The sequence below is a fragment of the Gymnoscopelus braueri genome (genome assembly GCF_963280865.1).
Source record: "Gymnoscopelus braueri genome assembly, chromosome: 19".
Lineage (NCBI taxonomy): Eukaryota > Metazoa > Chordata > Actinopteri > Myctophiformes > Myctophidae > Gymnoscopelus > Gymnoscopelus braueri.
In genome coordinates this window covers 13021067-13044152 of record NC_137621.1, presented here as the reverse complement: position 1 = coordinate 13044152, position 23086 = coordinate 13021067, and the positions used below count along the sequence as shown (strand labels likewise).

The window sequence follows — 23086 nt, the reverse complement described above, 5'->3', positions numbered from 1 at the left end:
AACGCTTTACGGCTTGTTGTGCAGAATGTTCCGCCTGTCTTGACATGCCCAGAATCAAGACGCTAGGGGTTCATGTGGTTAAATGTATGCTGTCTTTTGTGTGTCATTCCAGTGTTGGACACCAATGACCGTTTCCTGAGGAAGATCACTATCGGCCAGTCACCGACTGAGAAGGGACAGACTAGAGAGGTAAGGATGTATTATTTGACACGTAAGCCTTATATACTTCATCTTAGCAGATCTACAAGCTCACAAGCTTGTGAGCTTGCTATTTTCGTCTATAATATACGTGTGTATAAATATAGACGCCAGGTTGAAAGTTATGATTCAGACTCTCACCTCACCCCTAGCACTCCCCTCTCCTTGTATCCCTTCTTGTCACCTTTTTTCATCAGATGCTAGTTTACTATGCAGATATACTGCGTGTTGGCCTCTTGTTCTCATGTTTTTGTTAAGAAAATGTTAAGAATATTATTTGGATAAGCATGGCTAGACAGATGCTAGGTTTGATGTTTTATCCGAGTTTCTTTGAGGCACTACATTGTTCTCTCTGCTCTCTATGTGAGAGTTTACCTTGTTGTTTGTTGACTAGAATTCATGCTTTCTCAGCTTGTTCCGATCTCAAGTCGCTCTGAATCAGAATAAGAGCATCTGCTAAAGGCCTAAAAAATTGTCATTGTAAAGCGGTTATCTGAAACCCGACGACCGGCATCCTACTGAATGTCCCCTCTTTGTCCCCAGCAGGACACATAACTGGTAACTGCTGATATAATATGAACCATCTCTCTGTCCCCCAGGCCCAGTTTGACATCACGGTGGCCAGTGAGATCATGGCAGTGTTGGCGCTCACCAGCAGCCTGGAGGACATGCGCCTGCGCTTGGCCAAGATGGTGGTGGCCACGAGCCGCGCCGGGGTGCCCGTCACCACCGAGGACCTGGTCAGTGGCCCGTCAGTTTCATCTAGGGCAAAGTGGTGTCCGGGGACCCCCAAAATTATATATATACACACACACACACACATAATAGATTATTGACCTTGTTTAAAATGGATGTACCGACCAGAGGTACCTCAAAGGAGGTGTGTGTGGGGGGGTTGTGAAGGGTCCTTGATTATGGAATCTGCCTTTCTTTTGACCGCATGGTTGTAGAGGTCTGATAGTTGGGTGTGAGTGGTGCTGGGGATTTTTGTGAGATTTCTTTTCTTGCATTTCTCTGTGATGAAGTTCACAAAGTGGTTGGAACATTTAGGACAGTGGTGTTCTGAAACCATCTATTCTTACACAGTAGCATATAAACATATCATATCATTGCTGTCTGGCAGAAACCTCTTTTCTCCATAACTTTTTGTGTTTTTCTTCCCGTAATTAACGCCCTACTTAACTCATTCAGTGCCACTGGACGTCTAAGACGTCCGTCAATATAAGCCCTGAGTGCTAAGACGTCCAAAAAAATAAAACATTTTTTTTTTTTTCCCAGAACCGAAGATATGATGATTTGAAAATATTCTGCTCCATTCACTCTTTGTTTAACTTCTTACTGAAAAAGGCTGTATCTCGGCTCCTAAGCACTTTTTTTTTACAATGAATTTTGGCTGTGGCACTCAGAGCCAAACTGCCGTAAATAAGCCGGGCACTGAATGAGTTAATCATACTACAGTGTCACACAAAAGTATCAAAAGTAGCAGATATACAAGCTCGAAACGTGTCGCATTGGGCCATGTTTCGAGCTTGTAGATCTGCTACTTTTGCTATTTTTGAATTTGAATCCTGAAAAGTAACAGTTTTGGACATATGAGGTTTCCATCCGACAGAGACAATATCATATCATCTCCACTTAACGGTGTGTAACTGTACTGTACCACTTATACAGCACTTGTAGTAACCTTTTTGTTTAGTGCTGAAATACTCATTCTTGTCTCTCCAGGGCGTGTGTGGGGCTCTGACCGTCCTGATGAGAGACGCCATCAAGCCCAACCTGATGCAGACGTTGGAGGTGAAACATGCAGCATCATAAAGTATACGTCATTATCATGACCAACACCGTCAAAGATTTGCACAAATGCATCAAAAGTGATGCATTAAGTCCCTGGTTGGTGTTGGCTAGACCGCACTCTGGCATTGCATCTTAATGCATCATGCACAACTCCTCAGGCTGGAACTGAACTACCCAGAAGTAACATTGTGGGAGCGTAGTGGTCATATCGGATTAGGATCTTATCAGAGTTCAATCTGTAAAAACAAAAACAAAGGGGGGTGCATTTTCTTAAGCATTTAAGCCCTATATAATTCACCATACAACAAATAGGGAAAATAGCAGATAGATCGGCCATTTTTGCTATTTTTGAATAAAGAAATTGACATCCATTTTGACAAATTTGCTCAAAATAGGGATGCCACAGTTAATGTGGTTAAACATATCTTTTTCCACAAATTTTATTACAAACATAAATGTCAATCATATCAGACAGTCTACATTTCCCAAAATGCAATGCATTCAGTCTGGCCAGAAGCAGGGATAAACATATCTCACCAGTGCGAAAAATGAATGACCCAGACCCCTGTTTTCAGCAGTGCTTTCACTAGAACTTTATGTGCTCTGTCTGTCGTTGCATTACTGAGCCGTCTGTCTCCACAGGGAACACCTGTGTTCGTCCACGCCGGACCCTTTGCCAACATCGCCCACGGCAACTCCTCCATCCTGGCTGATAAGATTGCATTGAAGCTGGTCGGACCTGAGGGCTTTGTAGGTGAGTGTGACAGAGAGACATGCTCTGTGGTGGCCTCTGTTTGTTCTTATTAACAAATGTCTTCTAAATCCTAACAGTTTTCTGAAAAAACGTATGTTGCTATATCAGTGGTGCTCAACCCTTTTCATGTCAAGGACCCCCAACATTATATGTATTTGGCCGCCGACCCCCATCTCAAAATATTTTGTTCCAGGGACCCCCAGAAGCATAGATTTGAGTTAAAAATGTTCACTTTAAAAATATATATATTCAAAGATTTGCACAAATGGAAAAAAATCTTTCAGAAATAGCAGATCTACAAGCTCATAGCACGGCACAAAGTGTGACACGCTATTGGGCATAGCAGTGGCGGCCACTTTCTGGTTCCACTCCATAATAGTCAATGCATTTTTCCCATCGACATTTCCAAAAATATTTATATCAATTATTTTAAGGGGTCCTGGTGAATCATGACCATACAACGTTTGATTCTGTGAAAAAAAACTTTTTTGAAAACGGCAAAACAAAGGGTATTTATTAAATATAGTATATCATATAATTAAATATGAAAATATATATATATATGGTCATGATTCACCAGGATCCTGGATGGCTTGATTCTAGGCTTAAATGAATTGATATAAATATTTTTGGAAATGTCAATGGGAAAAATGCATTGACTATTTTGGAGTGGAACCAGAAAATGGCCGCCACTGCTATGCCCTATGAGCTTGTATATCTGAAAAACTGAGGGTACTTGAAATAAACAAACAAGGTGAGAATCAATGGCTTATAACGTGTTTCTCAACCTCAATGTCCCTGTTTGATTATGTCCTTTTTATCCAACAGTGACCGAGGCTGGTTTTGGTGCCGACATCGGAATGGAGAAGTTCTTCAACATCAAGTGTCGTTACTCAGGCCTGAGGCCCCACGTGGTGGTTCTGGTGGCTACCGTCCGAGCCTTGAAGATGCATGGTGGAGGACCCCTGGTAGGTTTATTTAGAGCAGTGGTTCTCAACCTTTTTCAGGCCGTGACCCCCCCCAAATAATCATCATTTGAACTCGGGACCCCCCCCCACCCTGACAAGCACTTGGAATTGTAGGAGTTGAGGGATTCAATTTAGTTTGACTCGGTTCCACAGATAAATATTGTGAAGATAGCTGATCTGCTATTTAAAAAAATGTTGCCTCTTTCTTATTATTATTTGACAATTTGGCCAATGTTTGTTCAGGGGGTCCCGACCAGTGGTGGAAAAAGTACTCAAATTCTTTACTTAAGAAAAAGTACCAATACTGCAATATAAAAATACTCTGTTACAAGTAAATGTCCAGAATTCAAAATTTACTTGAGTAAAAGTACAAAAGTATTGGCATCAAAATGTACTTACAGTAAAGTACCAAAAGTAAAAGTACTAAATATTTGAAAATAGCAGATCTACAAGCTCACGACGCGTCGCGATGTGACGCGTTGTGAGCTTGTAGATCGGCTATTTTCAAATAGCCTAGGTATAAAATAGGGCTAAAGTGGTTAATATATGTTTCATTATATCATAATTTATATCTGAAAACTAACTAGTAACTAAAGTAAAACAATTTGCCTCTTGAGATGTAGTGGAGTAGAAGTAAAAGTATTGGAAATTGGAAATACTCAAGTAAAGCACCTCAAAATTGTACTTAAGTACAGTACTTGAGTAAATGTACTTAGTTACTTTCCACCACTGGTCCCGACCCACAGGTTGAGAACCACTGATTTAGAGATCTCTCTCTCTCTGTCTGTCTGTGTCCCTTGCAATATGAAAATCCCTGAAAACTCTCCATAGTTGGTGCGCCATAGATGACTGACGTCATAGAGTGGCTACTGTACTAAGAGAAATGAAACTGGAGGATTGTCCTCCATCGCAGATTTGGTAAATTCACACAGTCTGTGATCTCTGTGAATTAACTATTTTGTTGTTGTTTATTTCTTTAGGTCACTGCTGGGATGCCACTTCCCAAGGAATACATAGAGGAGGTAAATCGTCTTCATCATCATCACCCACAGCTATCTTCTCCTCGACTTAATTTCATACTTTTCCCTGAAAGAGCAGGGGAAGGTATTGAGGCTTTATCTCTTCAGTTCCCTCTGTCTCACGTGTGTGTGTGTGTGTGTGTGTGTGTGTGTGTGTGTGTGTGTGTGTGTGTGTGTGTGTGTGTGTGTGTGTGTGTGTGTGTGTGTGTGTGTGTGTGTGTGTGTGTGTGTGTGTGTGTGTGTGTGTGTGTGTGTGTGTGTGTGTGTGTGTGTGTGTGTGTGTGTGTGTGTGTGTGTGTGTGTGTGTGTGTGTGTGTGTGTAGAACCTCGAGCTACTGGAGAAGGGATGCAGTAACATGAATAAGCAGATAGAAAATGCCATGCACTTCGGCGTGCCAGTCGTGGTTGCAGTCAATGCTTTCAAGTAAGTTGGGCGATGCCTCACACAGTACGTGTTGCACGTAGAGAAAAGAGCTCAGATTGCTGAAACTCGGCTGCCATGCCCTTTTATTTCCTCTTGACCTTTTTGACACCTTTTTGCGTTGAATCAGGACCGACACGGAAGCCGAGCTGGACCTGATCTGCAGAGTGGCCAAGTCTGCCGGGGCCTTCGATGCCGTGAGGGCCTCCCACTGGGCCGACGGTGGAGACGGTGCAGTGGCCCTGGGACAGGCCGTCGAGAGGGCCTCTGAGGCCCCCAGCAACTTTAAGTTCCTCTATGATGTGGAGGTATGGCATCTACAGGGATACAGGATAGGTGGGCGCTAGGGACATCTGGGCACCTCGATGTAATTGGCTGTAATTTTGTCCAAAATGTTAAAAAATTTAATATTTTAAAAATAGTCTTAAGTAATGTAAAGTATACATGATGTTAACATGCACGGTACATCATAATCAGGCTTAATTCTATCCTTCAACTTGTTTATGCCCCAAAATGACTGGATATATGGGTTTTGTAGCAATTGTAGAAATATTAGACCTTAATTGTCGATTGTTTAAGCATGTTCTAATCATGCATACTTTACTTTACTTAAAAACATTTTCCAAATATTTAGTTTTTTAACATTTGGTAAAAAATAGCCAATTTAACAGAGGTGCCCACTGTTCCTTGGTGCCCACCTACCCTGTTACCATCTACAGTAGTTCTGTCCATGAGCGTTTTTTCTCAGGAATAGTTTTCAGTATCACTTCACCAGTCAGCACTTTTAAACCACTTAAACCCTATATATTGTACTTCGTAGTACAATGAATAGCAAAAATAGCCGATATACAAGCTCACAATGCGTCGCAATGCGTCGCAATGCGATGCATTGTAAGCTTGTAGATTGGCTTTTTTGTCATTATTATTATTTATTTAATTTTTTACTTTTCAACGTTTATGATTTCTCCAAAATGGTGACACCAGTTATTGACTGCTGTGCCCTGCATCATACGTTTTCTCTCCTACCGATGCATGAAATTCTCAACCATCTCTCGCTCTCCTCACACCACCCAGTCACATCTGACTTGTTTAATTACTTTGTTCTTCTGTAAATTCAGTTTTGTTAATGCTAATGATTTTATTACATTTTATGTCACTTAATCGTTTCAACCGATTGATAGTTTTCACCCCTAGTTGTGTTTGTGATTCTCCTTTAGCTGCCCATCGCTGACAAGATTCGAATCATTGCCCAGAAGATCTATGGAGCTGACGACATCGAGCTGCTGCCGGCGGCCCAAGAGAAGGTGGAGCGCTACACCAGACAGGTCTGTACCGCTAAGTTACAATTTATCGGAGTTAGAGTGTCCGCCCTGAGACTGGGAGGTCAGGGTTCTAACCCCGGCCGAGTCACACCGAAGACTATAATGGTACCCAATGCCTCCCTGCTTGGCACCACAATTGCCGGTTTGGGGGTAAGTCCCTGCGGCAATACTAGCGTCGTCTCCAGGGGGTTTACTCGTAGGAGATTGGCTTCTGAGCTATGGGTCACATGGCTTGAGAACTGTTGCTTCCCAAGGCTACTTACTGCAAACTGCAAGATGAAATAACGCACAATGTTGTCGAACTGGTTTATAACTATACTTGATGTGACGCATGGACGGTTTGAATGAAGATAATCATAAGTGTCATTCCAACTATTTCGAACCTCAAGTTAAATGTCAAGTCGGTGATTCACAAAAGCTATGCCACCCACGGCATCTGGGATGTTGTGACAACCACACATTATCATTGCTGTATATACAACTATACAAAAAGGTTGTTTTCCTTGTCGGTGCATCTCTTTCTTTTTAGCTATTGGTCTCTAAATTTGTGACGTGTCTGGTTCAAATGGCATTTGTTGCTGTTTTGATGTAATTTTGTCAAAAGCAATTCTTGAATTATTTTGTTCATACATATTTCATGAGTAATATAATATTTTGTCAAATTGTATTTGGCATTAGTAAATAATAAACATTTACATAGTGATAAGAATGATAACACCTGTTATAGAGGCTATTTTGTACAGATATGAATACAGCTGTGCCTCGAGTGTTTGACTTGCCCATTGGGCACAAAAATAATAAACCACTGGTCTAAGTTACTATTATGTAAATGACACACAAGCAGCTTTGCAGAATGATCTCGCCAGATTTCAAAGCATCATTTGGTGGCATATTTGCATAGACCTCGTAGACTACAGTGGAGATCATAAAAGATGTATGAAATTAGGTCCAGGTGGAATTTGGACAGAATTAATAATAACCAAAACAAAAACCGACCATCTCATCTCCCCTCAGGGCTTCAGCAATCTGCCAATCTGCATGGCAAAGACCCACCTCTCGCTCTCCCACGAGGCAGACAAGAAGGGCGTTCCCACCGGGTTCATCCTGCCGATCAGGGACATCAGTGCCAGCGTGGGCGCCGGCTTCCTCTTCCCGCTGGTTGGCACGGTAGGCACTAGACTAGTAGACACACCCATTTCCTCTGTTGTTGTGTATCAGGAGTGAAGTCGGCCTTGCAGCCAGCTGTGCGAAGCACTTAGCTTTTGCACATGGCAACGGTGCAATGTTTTTATTGGACAATCCGTTTTTTAACGCATATGGGGAAAAGGGACACAGGAATTAGGCCTGTCACAATTATTACATAATCGTCTAATCGCAATTATTTGAGATAATCGCAATTATTTTCCATAATAGTCATAATCGTCAAAATTTTAAAAAGCAGAAATAACAGATCTACAAGCTCACAACGCGTCATAAGCTTGTAGATCAGCTATTTCCGCTGTTTTTCAAAGTATAAAATTATTAAATATGTCAGTCATTTCTTTGTATATTTTAAGTTATTTGTCAAATACGTTTTTGATCGTGAAGCCTAAAAGCCAAACAGAAATGAAGTTTTCATTCAAATGTTTGTTCGATGCCAAAAACACACAATTAAATCGCTAAGCGCAATCATTAGTGTTGACAATTAATCGTCAACAATCTGTAATCGTGACAGCCCTAACAGGAATCAAATTGGGTTTGATTTGGGAAGAAATGAGGAATTCTGTGCAAGAGGTTATAGAGAAGTGTGTGTCCATTTTTTTACGTGCAAAAGAATCTGACTGTTTGCAAGGGCCTTTGTCTGCCCATAATGACATCCCCAATAAAGGGATGCCAGGTTGAAAATGGTTATTAATCGTAACTTATTATGATCATCATCGTTGTGACTCTCTCATTTCTATCTGTTCCCTCTAGATGCCTACGATCCCAGGCCTGCCAACCAGACCATGTTTCTATGACATCGATCTGGACCCTGAGACCGAGCAGGTCAACGGACTCTTCTAATGTGGATCTTTGCACTGTTTCAACTGGTAAGGCTGCCAATCGATCCATGTCCGTCTTGTGCTGCCTGTTGCTTATAGTGACAGCACAGTGTCACACTGCTTGGTCAAGGCCCCCCAAAACATTATATATATATATACTTATAGCCAATGTACAATATAGCCAATGTACAAGCTCACAGCTTGTGAGCTTGTAGATCTGCTATTTTCAAAGGATTTTTTATACATATTCATTATTGTATATTCATTGCATAATGAGTAATTTTACTTTAGGTATTTTTAAGTATATTTTGATACCAATACTTTTGTACTTTTACTCAAGTAAATTTTGTATACCGGACTTGCTTCTGGGGGTCCCTGGAACAACAAATTTTGAGATGGGGGTCCGCAGCCAAATACATATACTTTTGGGTGGTCCTTGACATGAAAACGTTTGAGTACCACTGATATAACAACATACGTTTTTCAGAAAACTGTAGGATTTAGAAGACATTTGTAGAATCGGCCTCAGGTCTTAAAGGGACACTTCACCCAAAAAAATACATTGTTTCAATGGATTAGTCACCCCATGGAGACTTGAATTCATGGATATTTTTTTAGTTTTTTGTCTCATTCCTAAGACAATAATTTCATGACCGGCAGCGGTTCCGGTAGGAGACACAACGACTCGTTGTGTCTCCTACTGGAACCGCTGCCTACCGGTCCGCTGGTCATCAAATTATTGTCTTAGGAATGAGACAAAAACTAAAAAATATCCATGAATTCAAGTCTCCATGGGGTGACTAATCCATTGAAAAAAAGTTTTTTTGGGTGAAGTGTCCCTTTAAGGGTTTACTGTAAGTAAAAATGTGAGCACTTTTTCCACCACTGCATATCTTCATCCTCTTCTTATCTCCCCGGTCTCTGTGTACAGATGTGACCTGCCAATGGAGCCCTGATCAAATGTGACGGAGCACAAAACCTGGAAGTGTCTTCCTTTTCGCCTGCCGTTCATGATTCTCATCACACGTTTTTCACTCAGCCACTCACATTTGTAAATAATTAGTTTGCTTTGCCCACGAGGCCACTGAAGGGTAAATTTAGAAACTTAATTAATCACCTTGACAGATTGTCCCCCTGACACTGCTGCTGCCGTCTGTTAGACTTTTAGTTGTCTACATTCCCTTTTTTAAGGCTGCACATTAACTTCTCTTAAGTCCTATTTCAGTAATAGCCAAAATAGCTGATATACAAGCTCACAACGCTTCAAAGAGGCACAAGCAATATGGCGGCGGCGCCCTGAAGCTGGTCTCTACAACCCGACAAAGAGTCGAGGAAAGAGGAGACATCGGCAAGGGCCTGACCGTGTCCGGATGCGTCCTCCTGTCCATCAGGTGGACGAGGCTCGGATCCTCTGTGTGTCTTGTCTGTCCATTCTTTTCTGGATCATCCGACACACTGGTTCTGGAGACCTTGAGGGAGTTTGGACCCACTTTTGGTGTTCCTCTCTAAACTCTTATCACGTGGACTTATTTGAAATAGCAGATCTACAAGCTCAGCTGTGAGCTTGTAGATCTATTTTCTATTTTTAGATGTCTATTTTCGGTATGGAGCATAAATTAGGCATTATATGTTGCTTTATGTAACTATTTCTATTTCATATTATGTTCAGTTCACTCGTCATGTTGACAGTTGAGCTGTATTGGTTCACAACGCAACGCTTTAGAGCTTGTATATCTTTTTTTTTTTTTTATTGTAACGTGTTTAAAATATTTTTGACATTTTCTGGTCATTTTTGTCTATAATGTCATGCCTAAAATACTGACACCAGGGTGAACGTGGTGAAGGAGCCCTCACATGACTACTCACACCGTAATTGATTCCCAGCCTTGTACATTTAGATGATATTTTTCCAAACGGCTCTCACAGATCAAGGCCTGGAGTCTTGCATCAGGTACCTTTTTTTTTATTTTTTAAGTCATACTGTGTAACTTTTTGGTGACACCTCTGGTAGCTCTGTGGTTAATGGAGAATCTGTATGAACTGTGATTCCCATTGAAGAGGGCAGACAGACACTTGGTCACATCACAACCACAATACATTTATGTGGAATGGTTATTGTGAAAAATATGCCAGTGAATAATAACTTATTTTAGCTGGAAAGGTTACACAGTATCACTTCACGTATATTGTATGCAACCACTTATGTTCTAAACTGATGGCACTATGGCTTCACTAGGCCTTTTGTAATAAGCACAGTATTCAGCTAAATGCAGACCCTGCCTGACTGATTTGTATTGTCCTGCAATCTAATTGTGTTACACTGTCTTAACGATGTCAGTAATTAACACTGCTGTATAATGAAATAAAAAGAAGAAAATAATGTTTTTGCTTTTGTATTAGAAAATACTGAATAAAGATCATGTAGAGCAGATTAAAAGCCATGTCTTTGTCTTCTATATTGCTTTTGCATTTCCCCTCATCATCTGCCCCTTTTCTTTTTTTCCAATATTTATTTTTGGGCTTTTATGCCTATTATTATTATTATTATTATTATTATAGATACAGTAGGCTGACAGGAAACGGGGGGGAGAGAGATGGGGTGTGACAAGCAGCAAAGGCCTTCGGGTTCGGGACTCGAACCCGCGACACCAGGCTACACTGTAGCCTATAGGTGCCCAGACCGCCATGCCGGCGATTCGGGCCATCATCTGCCCCTTTTTAAGACGGGATATCTATTTCCAGGATATTTTACAACCTAGTATTGTTTCTCTTGCTGAAATTGTTTATTTTTTGGTGTTTGAATATTTCACAGTCATTATCATACAGTACAGCGGAAACTGATCACTTAAAGGTTCTATGACATTCATTTTCACTTTTTTTATTTGTTATGTTTTTTTCTGGGTTTTATGACCTCAATTACACCCAAAAAATCTGAACTTTGAACATTCAGTGGATTTTCTGTGGTCTGGGGTTTTCTGAATAATTAGGCTGAAAAGTAATCTGAGCTTGGCCCTTCGGCAGTGAGGTCATAGCCGATTAATCCCGCCCACTCTCCTCCTCGCCCCTCCCCTCCCCTATCCTTTCCGGGGCGGAGCAGAGGCGATGATTGACAGGCAAAATCCCTCACCAGCGACACCCACAGGCAAAGATTTATTTTTTCATTGCAGTTGAAAAGGCTTTAGAAATATGAGAGAAAAACACCTGCCATGGATCAATGGAGTGGAATTTTTTGTTAAAACTTTCTATACACGTTTGAAAGACAATGACAAAGACTTTTAATGTATGGTAAAACTGAACGTCATGAAACCTTTAAGTTATGCGGATTCATTTTGTTTTGCTTCCAACTTGATCTTGACTCTTTCCTCCTCCTTGTCCCTTTCCCTTCTTGCCAGCCCCCTGGAAACGGGCAAAAAACAGACAAACAAACAAAACCCATCAATGATTGAATCCATGCATCAAAATGTATAGGTGCTATCAGAGCCATATAAGGAGAATTGCGTCACCTCCGTTCACTTCATCGGGCCAGTCCTCTACAGAGCCTTCTATTGGCCAATAGTGACAAAGCCCTGAACCGGAAGTTTACGTAATGCACTGGAGTCTATGAGCGGTTGTCACTATTTCGAACTTGCATGAAACCACGTGACCGGTGCTGTTTGTTTTCTGCCCCCGAGGTGACGAAAACTCTGTAATACAAGGCTGTGGGTGCTATATTAAAGCGGGAGTGGCTCAGGACATATAGGTTCCTGTTGGTCTGCATGTCGAAGTGTCCTTGAGCAAGACACTGAACCCATAACTGCTCCTGATGAGCAGATATGTGCCCTGCATGGTTCCCCTCCACCATCGCTGTGTGAATGGTGTGCACTGCATAAAGTGTAAAGCCTGATTTACACAAGGTTACACATTTGTATCGCACAACGAAAAATAATCTACAAGCTCTACAAGCTCACACACACAACTAGCTGTGTGTGTGAATGTCTGAATGCAGTGGTGTGAAGTAATTAAGTACATTTTCTCAAGTACTGTACTTAAGTACAATTTTGAGGTATTCTTTACTTTACTGGAGTATTTCCAATTTTCAGTACTTTTACTTATACTCTACTCCAGCTCAGAGGCAAATATTATACTTTTACTCCACTACAATTATTTGAAAAAAACTGAATGGCTGAATGTGAAGCACATATAAAGCACATTTGATTGGCAACAAAACAGCCTTTTTTTCCTCTTTTAAAAAAAAAAGCTGCATTTATGCAGAAAGGGATTAAAACAAGTCAGAAACTATAAAGAGTTGCCTTACGTCTTCAGAGCCTGAAGTCCCGCCCTGTTTGACCTCGTACCGGTGGGCCCACTTATCAGAAAAATATGTATGAGGGGCTGCTATGGGCTGAAAAAGACAGGGTTAACATTCAAATCAGTTATCTTGTTCCAACTGTGCATTAATAATCAGTGTAAAATAAACAGTTGTCTTACATCTTGAGAGCCAGAGGATGAGTCTGGGTGACATCCCTCATCTTTGCAGTCTTTCTCTTTATCCTGATAAAAAAGAATGTGCATGCATGCCACGTCACAAATGAATTCTCATGCAGCATTAGTATCCTAACCCTGAACGTAACTGTATAACAGTGCCTAATCTTAACTAAAAGGAAATGATTAAAAACACACAAAAACACACCAAACACATGCCAAAACTTAACCATACTTGCGGTGCCTAACCTTAACTGAAATGAATTAACTAAACAAACCCCAAACAAACCCATGCCTAAACTTAACATCAATGTCCTTTTGAGAGAAACCATTCTAAGGATTACAAAAAAAGTGTTGAAAACCAAATTAACTGACTCACCATTTTCACTTGAAGCAAGAAAGAAAGAGAGAACCATTGTTAAAGTAAATAAGAAATAATGTATCTGTTGCAATGCTGTCAACGTGTCGCAGATCGGCTATTTTCAGCATGCAACCAAGTGTAAAATCAGCCATTAGGACACCATCGAGGCACCGCCAAAATACATTTTAGTCGACTATATTAACTGTAGATTTAGTCAACTAAAATCTGATGATATTTAGTCGACTAAAACTAGACAAAAACTAAAACATTTCAGATGGCTAAAATATAACTAAAACTAAATGGAATTTTATTCAAAAGACTATGACTAAAGCTTAATCGCAATTTGCTCTCAAAATCAACACTGTTTCCAAGGAAATGGGGAATCAGAGAATACGCTGTATATGATGGATGATATGAAAGTCACTGTTCGAAGGAAAATTTACCTTGTAAATCTTTTTATATAATTGTCCTGTAATGTCTTGTCAAATGTCATGTTTTTATGTTGTGTGGACCCCAGGAAGATTAGCTGTTGTTATGCACCAGCTAATGGGGATCCTAATAAACTCAATAAAAACAAAGTAATTACCTGTTTCAGAAAGTTGAACTAAACTGTCTGTGTCTGTGTGTGTGTCTTAACTGTGAGCTAAGATTGTATGTCTCTTCTTTGTATGTGATGATTAACCGGATGGCTAAGTGTCCACGCCCCAACCTGATCATTATGATGAAACTTACAAGACAGGTAAAGCAATGTGTTTCTGCCAGGAAAACCAGATTGAGGATTAAAGAAATATTTTCCATTGCTTCGACACTGACATGGGAGAATAAATCTTGTTTTTCATCTCTCTTTCTTGCAAGCCAAACCTGATATCCAGGCTGAATCAGGGGTCATCACCATGCAAGCTTGTGATGGACATTTCCATCAATATTTTATTTTTGCCACAGACATACACATACACTAGATCCCCTGTTAGATTGTCTCACAGACATAAAAACCTGGATGTCAGAAAACTTTCTACTGAAACGACAATAAAACTGAAATTATACTCTTTGGTCCCCTCACAAAACAAATATTATTCCACCTCCCTTGGCCCGCTGACTTGCAAACCACATGTCAAAAATGTGGGGGTAATCCTGGACTCTGCCCTCAAATTCGACAAACAAATCAATACCGTTGTCAAAGGAGCCTTCTTCCAATTCAGACAAATCAGTAAAATAAAAACCTTTTTTATCAACCCACGACCTGGAAAAAGTCATTCATGCCCTCATCTCCTCCCGCCTAGATTACTGCAATTCACTTTACTCAGGAGTTTCTAGTGCCTCTCTCTCTAGACTGCAGCTCCCCAGAACGCTGCTGCTAGGCTCTTGACTGGCACCAGAAGGTGGGATCACATCACTCCCATCTTGGCGTCCCTTCACTGGCTTCCAGTCAAACACAGAGTTGATTTTAAAATGTTATTATTCTTCTACAAAGCCCAACATGGGTTGGCACCTCCCTATATATGCGAGTTGCTTCCTCCCCCCGATACCACAAGGCCTCTAAGATCAACAGATCAGGGGCTCCTCAAGGTTCCACACACCCGCCTGAAGTCAAAAGGTGACCGTGCCTTCTCGGCCGCTGCCCCAAAATTATGGAACAGCTTACCGCCACTTATCAGGTCTGCACCATCTTTGGACATTTTTAAAAACGGATTAAAAACGCACCTGTTCTCCCAGGCCTTTTAAATAATACCTCCTGCCTTGGAGAAATGGTTGGACACTTGGTTATGTGCTCCAACATTTTTCGTCTCCTGTTTGCCCTCTTGTTATGGCTTATATATTGAAGCTTTTTTGTTGATGATCCCTTTTTTTTTTTTTTTTTTTTTTTGCAGTCTTATGTGTATGTATTTGATTATTTTGTGTTATTTAACCTTGATGTACAGCACTTTGGTCGGCCTTTGGTTGTTTCTAAATGTGCTCTATAAATAAAATGGACTTGACTTGACTTTTGGCAATCAAAACTGTTTTCAGAGATTCAAAAAGATTTTTCAGTCTTCCAAAAAGATTTTCAAGCTTGTGAAACCTTTATGTAATGGCAGTGATCTGATTCCATACTGAGGGACTCCGGTCAACCATACAGGGTTTTAATAACTTGATATCTAACTGGTAGAGTGCTTAGTCCGGTGAGTTACTGTAACTTTTCCTAACCTTTTGAATTGTTAAAGGCTCTGAACCTAGGCGGCAGTACATGATATACAATACATGTACATTGCATGTATGTATTGTTATGGTTTGTAAACATTTGGAAATCATGATCTGTTTGAAATGTGATATTATCACAATTTAATTCATTCATTTCTAGGATATGGTAAGCTATTGGTTAGGTCAAGTATTTCAGTGGTGCTCGTTCAAATGGGGTGAAATACCCTGACAGAGTGTCCAATTGTGGCATGCATTAGCACGCAGACATGCCCAAATATGGACATATGAAAATTGTTGGTCAATGGTTTTTATTATGTCTGACGTTGGATGGATTGTCGTTAAATGGAGCTCTCCGATGTCAGCGTAAACTGATTATGCCCAAATATGGACATAGCAAGAGAGCGGGAGGGGAGGCAGAGAAGGGAGAGCTCGGTCAGTGTGAGAGAGGGAGAGAGTGCAGGAGAGCCGGGACTATGCAGTGGAAAGATGGCATAATTAGTAACTCCCATTACATTTTTATGTTTGTTTTTGCCCTGTGGATTCCTACATTCGCAATAACCCTGTTCTCTTTTCCCTTCAGGCCCAGTAGTACCAGGCCCCATCAATAAGTACTTCTCAGAGGCCCACACATAGGTGATCCTTAATTTTCTTGGAAAACTCAGCAACCACCATGGGTTTGTAAACTCATTTGGGCCCTTGCACAGTCTGATGCAATTTTTTTAATGCATTGGTACAAGCGTAGGAATCAAACTTGGTTTGAGTGGGAAAAAAAAGATTTCACAGAGTCACATTCATCGGACGGCAATTACAGTAGTGCGAGGTGTCAGAGAAGTGTGTGTTTGTTTAAAAATGTTGCCCCTTGATTTCTTTTCATATGCAAAAATCTGAAAATGTTCTCTTCTTACCCTGTTTTAGGGGGTTGTTTTATTTCTTTTCCATTTTGTTTTATTGGAGTTTGATACTGTAATTGTTGTTTCTACGTGCTTACGAGTATGAATTATGACTCAGATAGGCTAGGTGGTTTGGTGAAAATAGCACCATACTATTATATGAAAAGCTTGATCACGCTTTTGTTTCTCTGAACAAAGTAGCTATAGCTTATATACCTGAATATAAACATGGTATTCCTTATGTGGAAGTTTTAACGTTATAGTTAGTTGTATACTGTCAGATAAACAGGTCTGTCACAGTCAGGAAAGCCACAATAAGCTATTAGGTAGCTCATCCTGTTCACTGCTGACCCCTGATCAGTTGGGTGATCCAGAGATCCAGAAATCCTTCTTCTCCATTAAATGCTTTTTGTATGTGTAGTGATTTAGACCCAAGGCAAACTGATGCACAACCTACTGTGCCAATAGAGCTGAACGATTGGCAGAGCTGTTGTGGCCGGGTATTGTCTGGGGCACTACATCTACCCCCGCAGTTTTTGGGAGCGTCACGCTTCACACCACACGCTACGCCACTCACGATACGCTCAACAACGCACGTCTTTCATGTCCCTCACGCGAGAACCTCCTCCATGTCCTCTCGACTACACAGTGTACACCAGATGTAGTGATTTAGACCCGAGCTGGGATAGAACCCCAGCCTCCCACTCTGCAAAGCGACGCACAACCTACCGTGCCAATAGAGCATAGCCTGATTGGCAGAGTTGTTGTGGCTGGTTCTTGTCAGGGGCACTACATCTGCGTTGATGGATAAGCTTGAACAGTGCTCCTCCACTTGGTAATGAATGGGTATCTCTCTGCTTTAATCTTGACATTCTCAATAGCAGACAGTACCTCATTGTCCAACTTGGTGTGTAAGTCCCCCTTAATGAACAGTTTCTGACTTGCACTGGATTCTGGTATGAGGGTTGTGTACTCGCTGTCATCCACCATAGATTGGCTAGATGAATACGACGAGACAGAGCCCATCCTCTCATCCTCTTGGGAGTAATCAACAAATTCCTCAACAGCAGTCCGATACTCATCTGAAGAGGTACTCTCATCACCTATCATCATCATCTCATCGTCCTTGTTCTCCTGTTTTTCCTGGCTGGACAGTATGGGGGACCATAATGTCCAGAAACTGCTGTCTGACAAATCCAGGCCTTGTCGTTCACTCACAGGAACAAAGGTAGACGGATGGCCTTCAGCATCATCTACCTTCTCTTCTTGGTGGTCAAGTGAGATCGACACATCTGGCAAATCAGCTTCCTCAAACTGTAAAGGCAAATTGTATACTGGAGACACAGAGCGTTTTGCTGTTGTGGAAGATGATACGTGTCGTTTGGCAGTTGTTGAATCAGTTATAAGATCGATCCACTTGGCGGTTTGGTGAGCCACACTATTGTCCTTCTCTAGGTAGCTCTCCAGCCTGTTCAGTCCTTCTTCTGTTGATAAGTCAACGAAAATGTCCAGGAAGTCCCAGTATTCTGCCCAAGGGTGGGACAGCTTGTGTGCAATCTCCCTTCCCACACGCTCTATTCCCCTGTCAGGGTCTGTTTTGAGTATACCATGGAAATCCCTTGCTGGGTTCTCTGCTGGCTTCTGTTGTGGATTCCTCCATAGTTTATAAAACTCTGCTGCCTTTGAAGGAGAAAGAGGTCCCACGTATGCTCTCAACTGCCAGGATAGGATCGATTGGACAGCCTTCAATCCAGAATCCAGAGGTTGAAAATCTGTCTTTAGTTGGCTTCTTGGTGAACGTGTAAATGTAAACATAGGCTGGACACTGTTGTCTGTAGCCCTCAGTAGGTGTACATAGCATCTATCTTCAAGGTATTCTTTCATTTGTTTCTGTATCTCCGGTGTGTTGTTATTCCTCTCACAAATCACATCACAGGGCATTTGGCCGTATTTATTCCTTCGCTGTTTGTCCGTGATGGGATGGGAACACAGTAAGTTGACCACTTCTGGGCATCCAAACTTGCAGGCAAAGTGAAGAGGTCCATCGTTGTTTGTTTTATCGGGTGTATTGAGATACAGATCTACAATGTGGCAAATACGCTGGTGAAGAATAGTTTCCTGATCATCAGGATACATTCGTCGCATAAATTCTGGGTCCTCCAGTGTGTCCAATAGAACATGGACAATCCCAGGCTGGTTCTCCTTGGCTGCTACATGTAGGACATTATAGTGGCAACCTAAATGCACAATAGTGGGGTTGTCACCAGAGCCTATGAGGTAGCGTGGGTTATCCCACACTAGCTTCATAAAGGCTATCTGATCACCCTGCTCAACAGCTATTCTTAGCTTGCTTGTAAGGTCCTGGTTTCGTGGGGTGGGGAATTCATTGGCATTCTCCAAACTTGCGTGCAATGTTCCTAATTCCAGTGTATTTATCCCTTTGGAAAATGTCTCTGCTTCCTCTTGTGTTGAAAAGCCTTTGAACCTAGCCCCTTTCATTGCCCTCATGACGTTAAGTGCCGTCTTCCTGTCCACAAAGACATTAACATTTTCATATTTTGTGAATTGGTCATCCCTTTGAGGGCATACACCATAATAAACCAATGGCTTCTCTTTACACAGAGCTCTGATGCTCTCTCCCTTAGCCTCCTCCACTGACTGATTTAATGTCAGGCATTTATCATAAGCCTCCTCTTTGCACGACGGTCCTGGGCTATCGCCCCTCTCAGATCCAAATACAACCGTATCAGTCTGAACCAGGGCTTGGGCCAGCATCCTCTCATAGGTGGTTCGTGTGGTTGAAGTTATTGGGCCGCATTTCAGTCCTGCTCCAAGAATTGACTGTTGCAACTGGTCTGCTGTCATGCACTGCAGTCTGCCAACGATGGTCTGCATGTTGTCACCGTTAACATGGCCTGCTATCATTGTGTCCATGGTATGCACTTTGAATGTAGCATATGTGCATCTTCCTTGTTTGTTCCCTGAAGGATTCAATCTCAACTAGAAAGGTGTACTAAGTCGAATGCATATCTCTGCCAGAGAATCTTACATCATCAATATGATGTCATATTAACATCCAAATATGGAGTTCCATGGCTCCATATTTAGGTAAGTCTTAATTTGTGGTTTGGATGGTCGGCGGGGCAGTGAACCTGAGATTATAAATTCACAAAATGTAAACATAGTCACCCCACCCCCCTGAAATATTTACAAGCTTTGAGAAACATTTGGATGACTTGGCCCAGTGGTTTGCAAGGTCAGCCACAGACACACGGACACATAGACACACAGATTTAACAAAATCTGCCCCCTTGCCGTTGGCCTGGCGGAGACGATGATCTACTTACTATAATGTTTACTTACAAGCTGTGTGTCTGTTGTCTGTCTATGGTGGGCACATAAAGTATATGGTGGGCACATACAGTATATGGTGGGCACATACCAAGTTGACAACATTTGAGTGAACACAGTATTGTCTAAGTTAAACATTTAAGTCTGTCTTCAGAATCTCTCTTTCTCTCTCTCTTGCCCTCCGCTCTCTAGCTTGCAAATTAGAATACTAAACTGTACTTTTGATCAGAGTTATGTATACAGTGTGGTATTTATTTATTTTGTTATTTTTGTGTCAGCATGTTGGCATGGGAAAAACTGTTTAAATTAACCCCGGTGATAATACCCAAAAATGGACATGCCTGACATCAGTGCAAATCGGCACGTCACATGCCCATTATGTATGGAGATATCCGTGAATGGATGTGTGTGCCCAGATTGTGTCAGCTTGTTGGAGAGGTGATCTAGCAGACTTTATTTATATTAATTTATTAGAGAATTTGATTTCCCCAATGACATGAATGGGAATAGGTTACAGCTCACATTCAAGTATTTTTCTCTCTAAAACTCTGAGGGCTACTTACCACACTTGGTAGAGAGGTTCACAGTCCAGTGGCCTAAGCAGGAAAAGGGTTCTAGAGGATTTAGCTACTTAAACCGTGAACTGGGGACCCCCCACCCTGACAAATAATGTGAAAATAGCCGAACTACAAGCTCACATGTACAGTAGATCGGCTATTTGCACTCAGGTAATATTTGATAATATAATATTATTATTATTATAAAGGAACTAAAGTTTGCTGTTTGATTCATTAGTATCATGAGATTATAGTGCGACTTAATTTGTTTGTGTGGAAGTTTTCTAATATCCACATTAAGTAAATATATATTATGTGGCATGAATATTATTACTTGCAAAAACAACAACTGAGGGTAAAAAACAAGACCTGGTTCTGCCAGACCCAGAATTAAGTCCTAGTATGTAACACACCTACAAACCACTTTATAACTGAAGTTCATGATGTCATGAATAGTTCATGACGAAAGGGGACGTCACAAACTTTTTTTTGGCTGGGGCCGGAGGACAAATGGCCCCTGCCCATGTATGGACGAAACAGGTACAAAGCCTCATGGTACAAAGCCTCCATACATGGAGGAAACAGGTACAAAACATGCACTACGTCACGGCTAAGCCGGACTTCACATGACGTGTCAGCCTGTGTATACACATGTATGGACGAAAGGGGGACAGACTTTTTTTGGCTGGGGCCGGAGGACAAATGGCCCCTGCCCATGTATGGACGAAACAGATACCCATGTATGGACGAAAGGGGGACAGACTTTTTTGGCTGGGGCCGGAGGACAAATGACCCCTGCCCATGTATGGACGAAACAGATACAAAGCCTCATGTAAGCCCGACCCCTTGGGTCTGGCAAAAACCATTGATGTTACTCTATTTGTCCAGTAGAGGGCACAGTTAGACTATGATAATAATGAAATACCTGTTAGTTACCTTCTTAGCCCAGCAGACCACAGTTGGACTGAGTTCTTACTTGGCTTCCATTATATCGTCACTCTCTGGCAGAAACCTATCTCCATATTTTAACTTTTGTAAATGAACGCCTTACTTGATCATACTACAGCGTACAAAAGCATCAAAAGCAGCATATCTGCAAGCTCAAAACAACACGTTTTGAGCTTGATCTTCTACTTTTGCTGTTTTTGAATTTGAATCTTGAAAAGTAACAGTTTTAGACATTTCCACCTGACAGAGACAATATGTTGATTTTGTCGATACACAGTATTGTAATTCCTAATGCTGTTCTACAATCAATAAATGTTATTCTAATACAAGTTTTCTTCATGGAGAAGTCGGTGTTTTGCCTTCCAGGCTATTTTCTGTTTTATTTTGAAATATTATTTGCGTGCCTGACTGCCTGTTTGTGATTGTATCACCTGTGCAATTTATAATTGAGCACAATCAGTCTGCAGCTGTGGGTTAAAAAAAAAAGTTTGCTATGCAGTTTGAAACTACAGAAGAAGATTGTTTGTAAGTTTTATGTTTATTTCCATTTATATGTAAAGAGTGTAGCACATTTGGATTTAAACAGAAATGCTGTTATTGTAGTTTGATTATTTAAATGGCAATTGTGTGACTGCTTTTTTGACGACTGTATACATTGTGCTGTAGAATTTTGTGGCAGTTTTAGTGGATAGTTTGTGTTTGTGTTGTCATTTTTGTAACTGTATTGTATTTTGTTGCACTTTTGCTGTGCTAGTTTCACAAATGATACAAAGATCAGTAAAAAGGGAGAAATTCCTGACTGCTCTCTTTTTTTGCCAGACCCAGAGGTTGCCAGACCCAGAGGGTCGGCCTACATGAGGCTTTGTCCCTATTTCGTCCATATATGGGGATAAATGTCTGTCCATCTTTTGTCCCTCTTTCGTCCATACATGGGCATAGACACAGGCTGACACGTCATGTGAAGTCCGGCTTAGCCGTGACGTAGTGCTCTGATCTTATAAAGTACTTATTCTGGGTCTGGCAGAACCAGGTCTCCTGGTCTTGTTTGCCAGACCCAGGGGGTCGGCCTACATGAGGCTTTGTCGGTCTGTCCCTCTTTTCCTCCCTGCATTGGCAACTCCTTATATGGTTATGGCTGAGTCATACTGACATGAGCGTGACGTCATAGGTCTGCCGGCCGGTCATCCCTTACGCCAATTTTAACATAGTATGGAGTTTGGCTGGCTGCTTAATTGACGTTGCAACACCTCAATTAGGGCAGCACAGTCGGTATATGGACTGTTATCGTGAGACTGGAGAGAGATCAATTGTGGATGCGACGTGTTATGAGCTTGTAGATCTGCTATTTTCAGCGTGTCACTCAGCACCTCTGCTGAGTGAATTAGCATCATGGTGGCATAGAGGTGTGGGTGTGGTGTATGTGTGTGTGATCACGACTCCTGGGACGCTAAAATCTCCAAACTTGCCAGCGCCGGCCACTTCTCCAGTTTGGCTGACACTAGAGTATGACTGCTCTCCAGAAATAGAGTTTGGGTTACAAGGTCTTGCTGACCTCTCTCTACCTGATGCAGTACACCTCTGCAAACGACTGTTTCCTCCCTGTGCTCGTTTGTGGAGAAATGTAGCTCAGCTCTGGTTTATGAATTGGAGTCACCTTGTTTCCTACCGTCAAGTCAAATGAGAATATCTGCAAGTGTTGCTCAATTTGTCACAGATGACTAATACAGAATTCACATTGTACCTTTTTGATAAATAATATCTACTACACTAATGAAGACAGTATGACCCTGCAGTTTCCACTGCACACCACACTCAGTGCCTCTCTATGGGTGTAAAATCATGT

The 23086-nt window shown here is 41.5% G+C and overlaps 3 protein-coding genes across 3 annotated transcripts in view; 2 read left to right on the top strand and 1 right to left on the bottom strand.

Annotated features, from left to right (window-relative positions):
- Positions 1-9540, top strand: part of mthfd1b (methylenetetrahydrofolate dehydrogenase (NADP+ dependent) 1b) — a 29701-nt gene extending 20161 nt beyond the window's left edge. Inside the window, exons 17-28 of the mRNA XM_080413896.1 lie at positions 113-189; positions 798-938; positions 1924-1992; positions 2635-2746; positions 3575-3714; positions 4695-4736; positions 5057-5157; positions 5285-5462; positions 6372-6479; positions 7491-7643; positions 8430-8545; positions 9429-9540. Coding sequence (XP_080270022.1) covers positions 113-189; positions 798-938; positions 1924-1992; positions 2635-2746; positions 3575-3714; positions 4695-4736; positions 5057-5157; positions 5285-5462; positions 6372-6479; positions 7491-7643; positions 8430-8519 — 1211 coding nt within the window. The 3' untranslated portion in view covers positions 8520-8545; positions 9429-9540. The remainder of the gene's footprint in view (positions 1-112; positions 190-797; positions 939-1923; positions 1993-2634; positions 2747-3574; positions 3715-4694; positions 4737-5056; positions 5158-5284; positions 5463-6371; positions 6480-7490; positions 7644-8429; positions 8546-9428) is intronic.
- The window catches only part of klhl28 (kelch like family member 28), a 329784-nt gene that overhangs the window by 45707 nt on the left and 260991 nt on the right, over positions 1-23086 (top strand). The gene's annotated exons all lie outside the window — the stretch shown is intronic.
- On the bottom strand, positions 17177-19312 carry LOC308074662 (ankyrin repeat and LEM domain-containing protein 2-like; the record flags this gene model as incomplete). Its single annotated transcript, XM_080414169.1, is given in 3 exon segments — positions 17177-18100; positions 18102-18176; positions 18179-19312. Coding segments are annotated over 3 exon segments (2133 nt in total).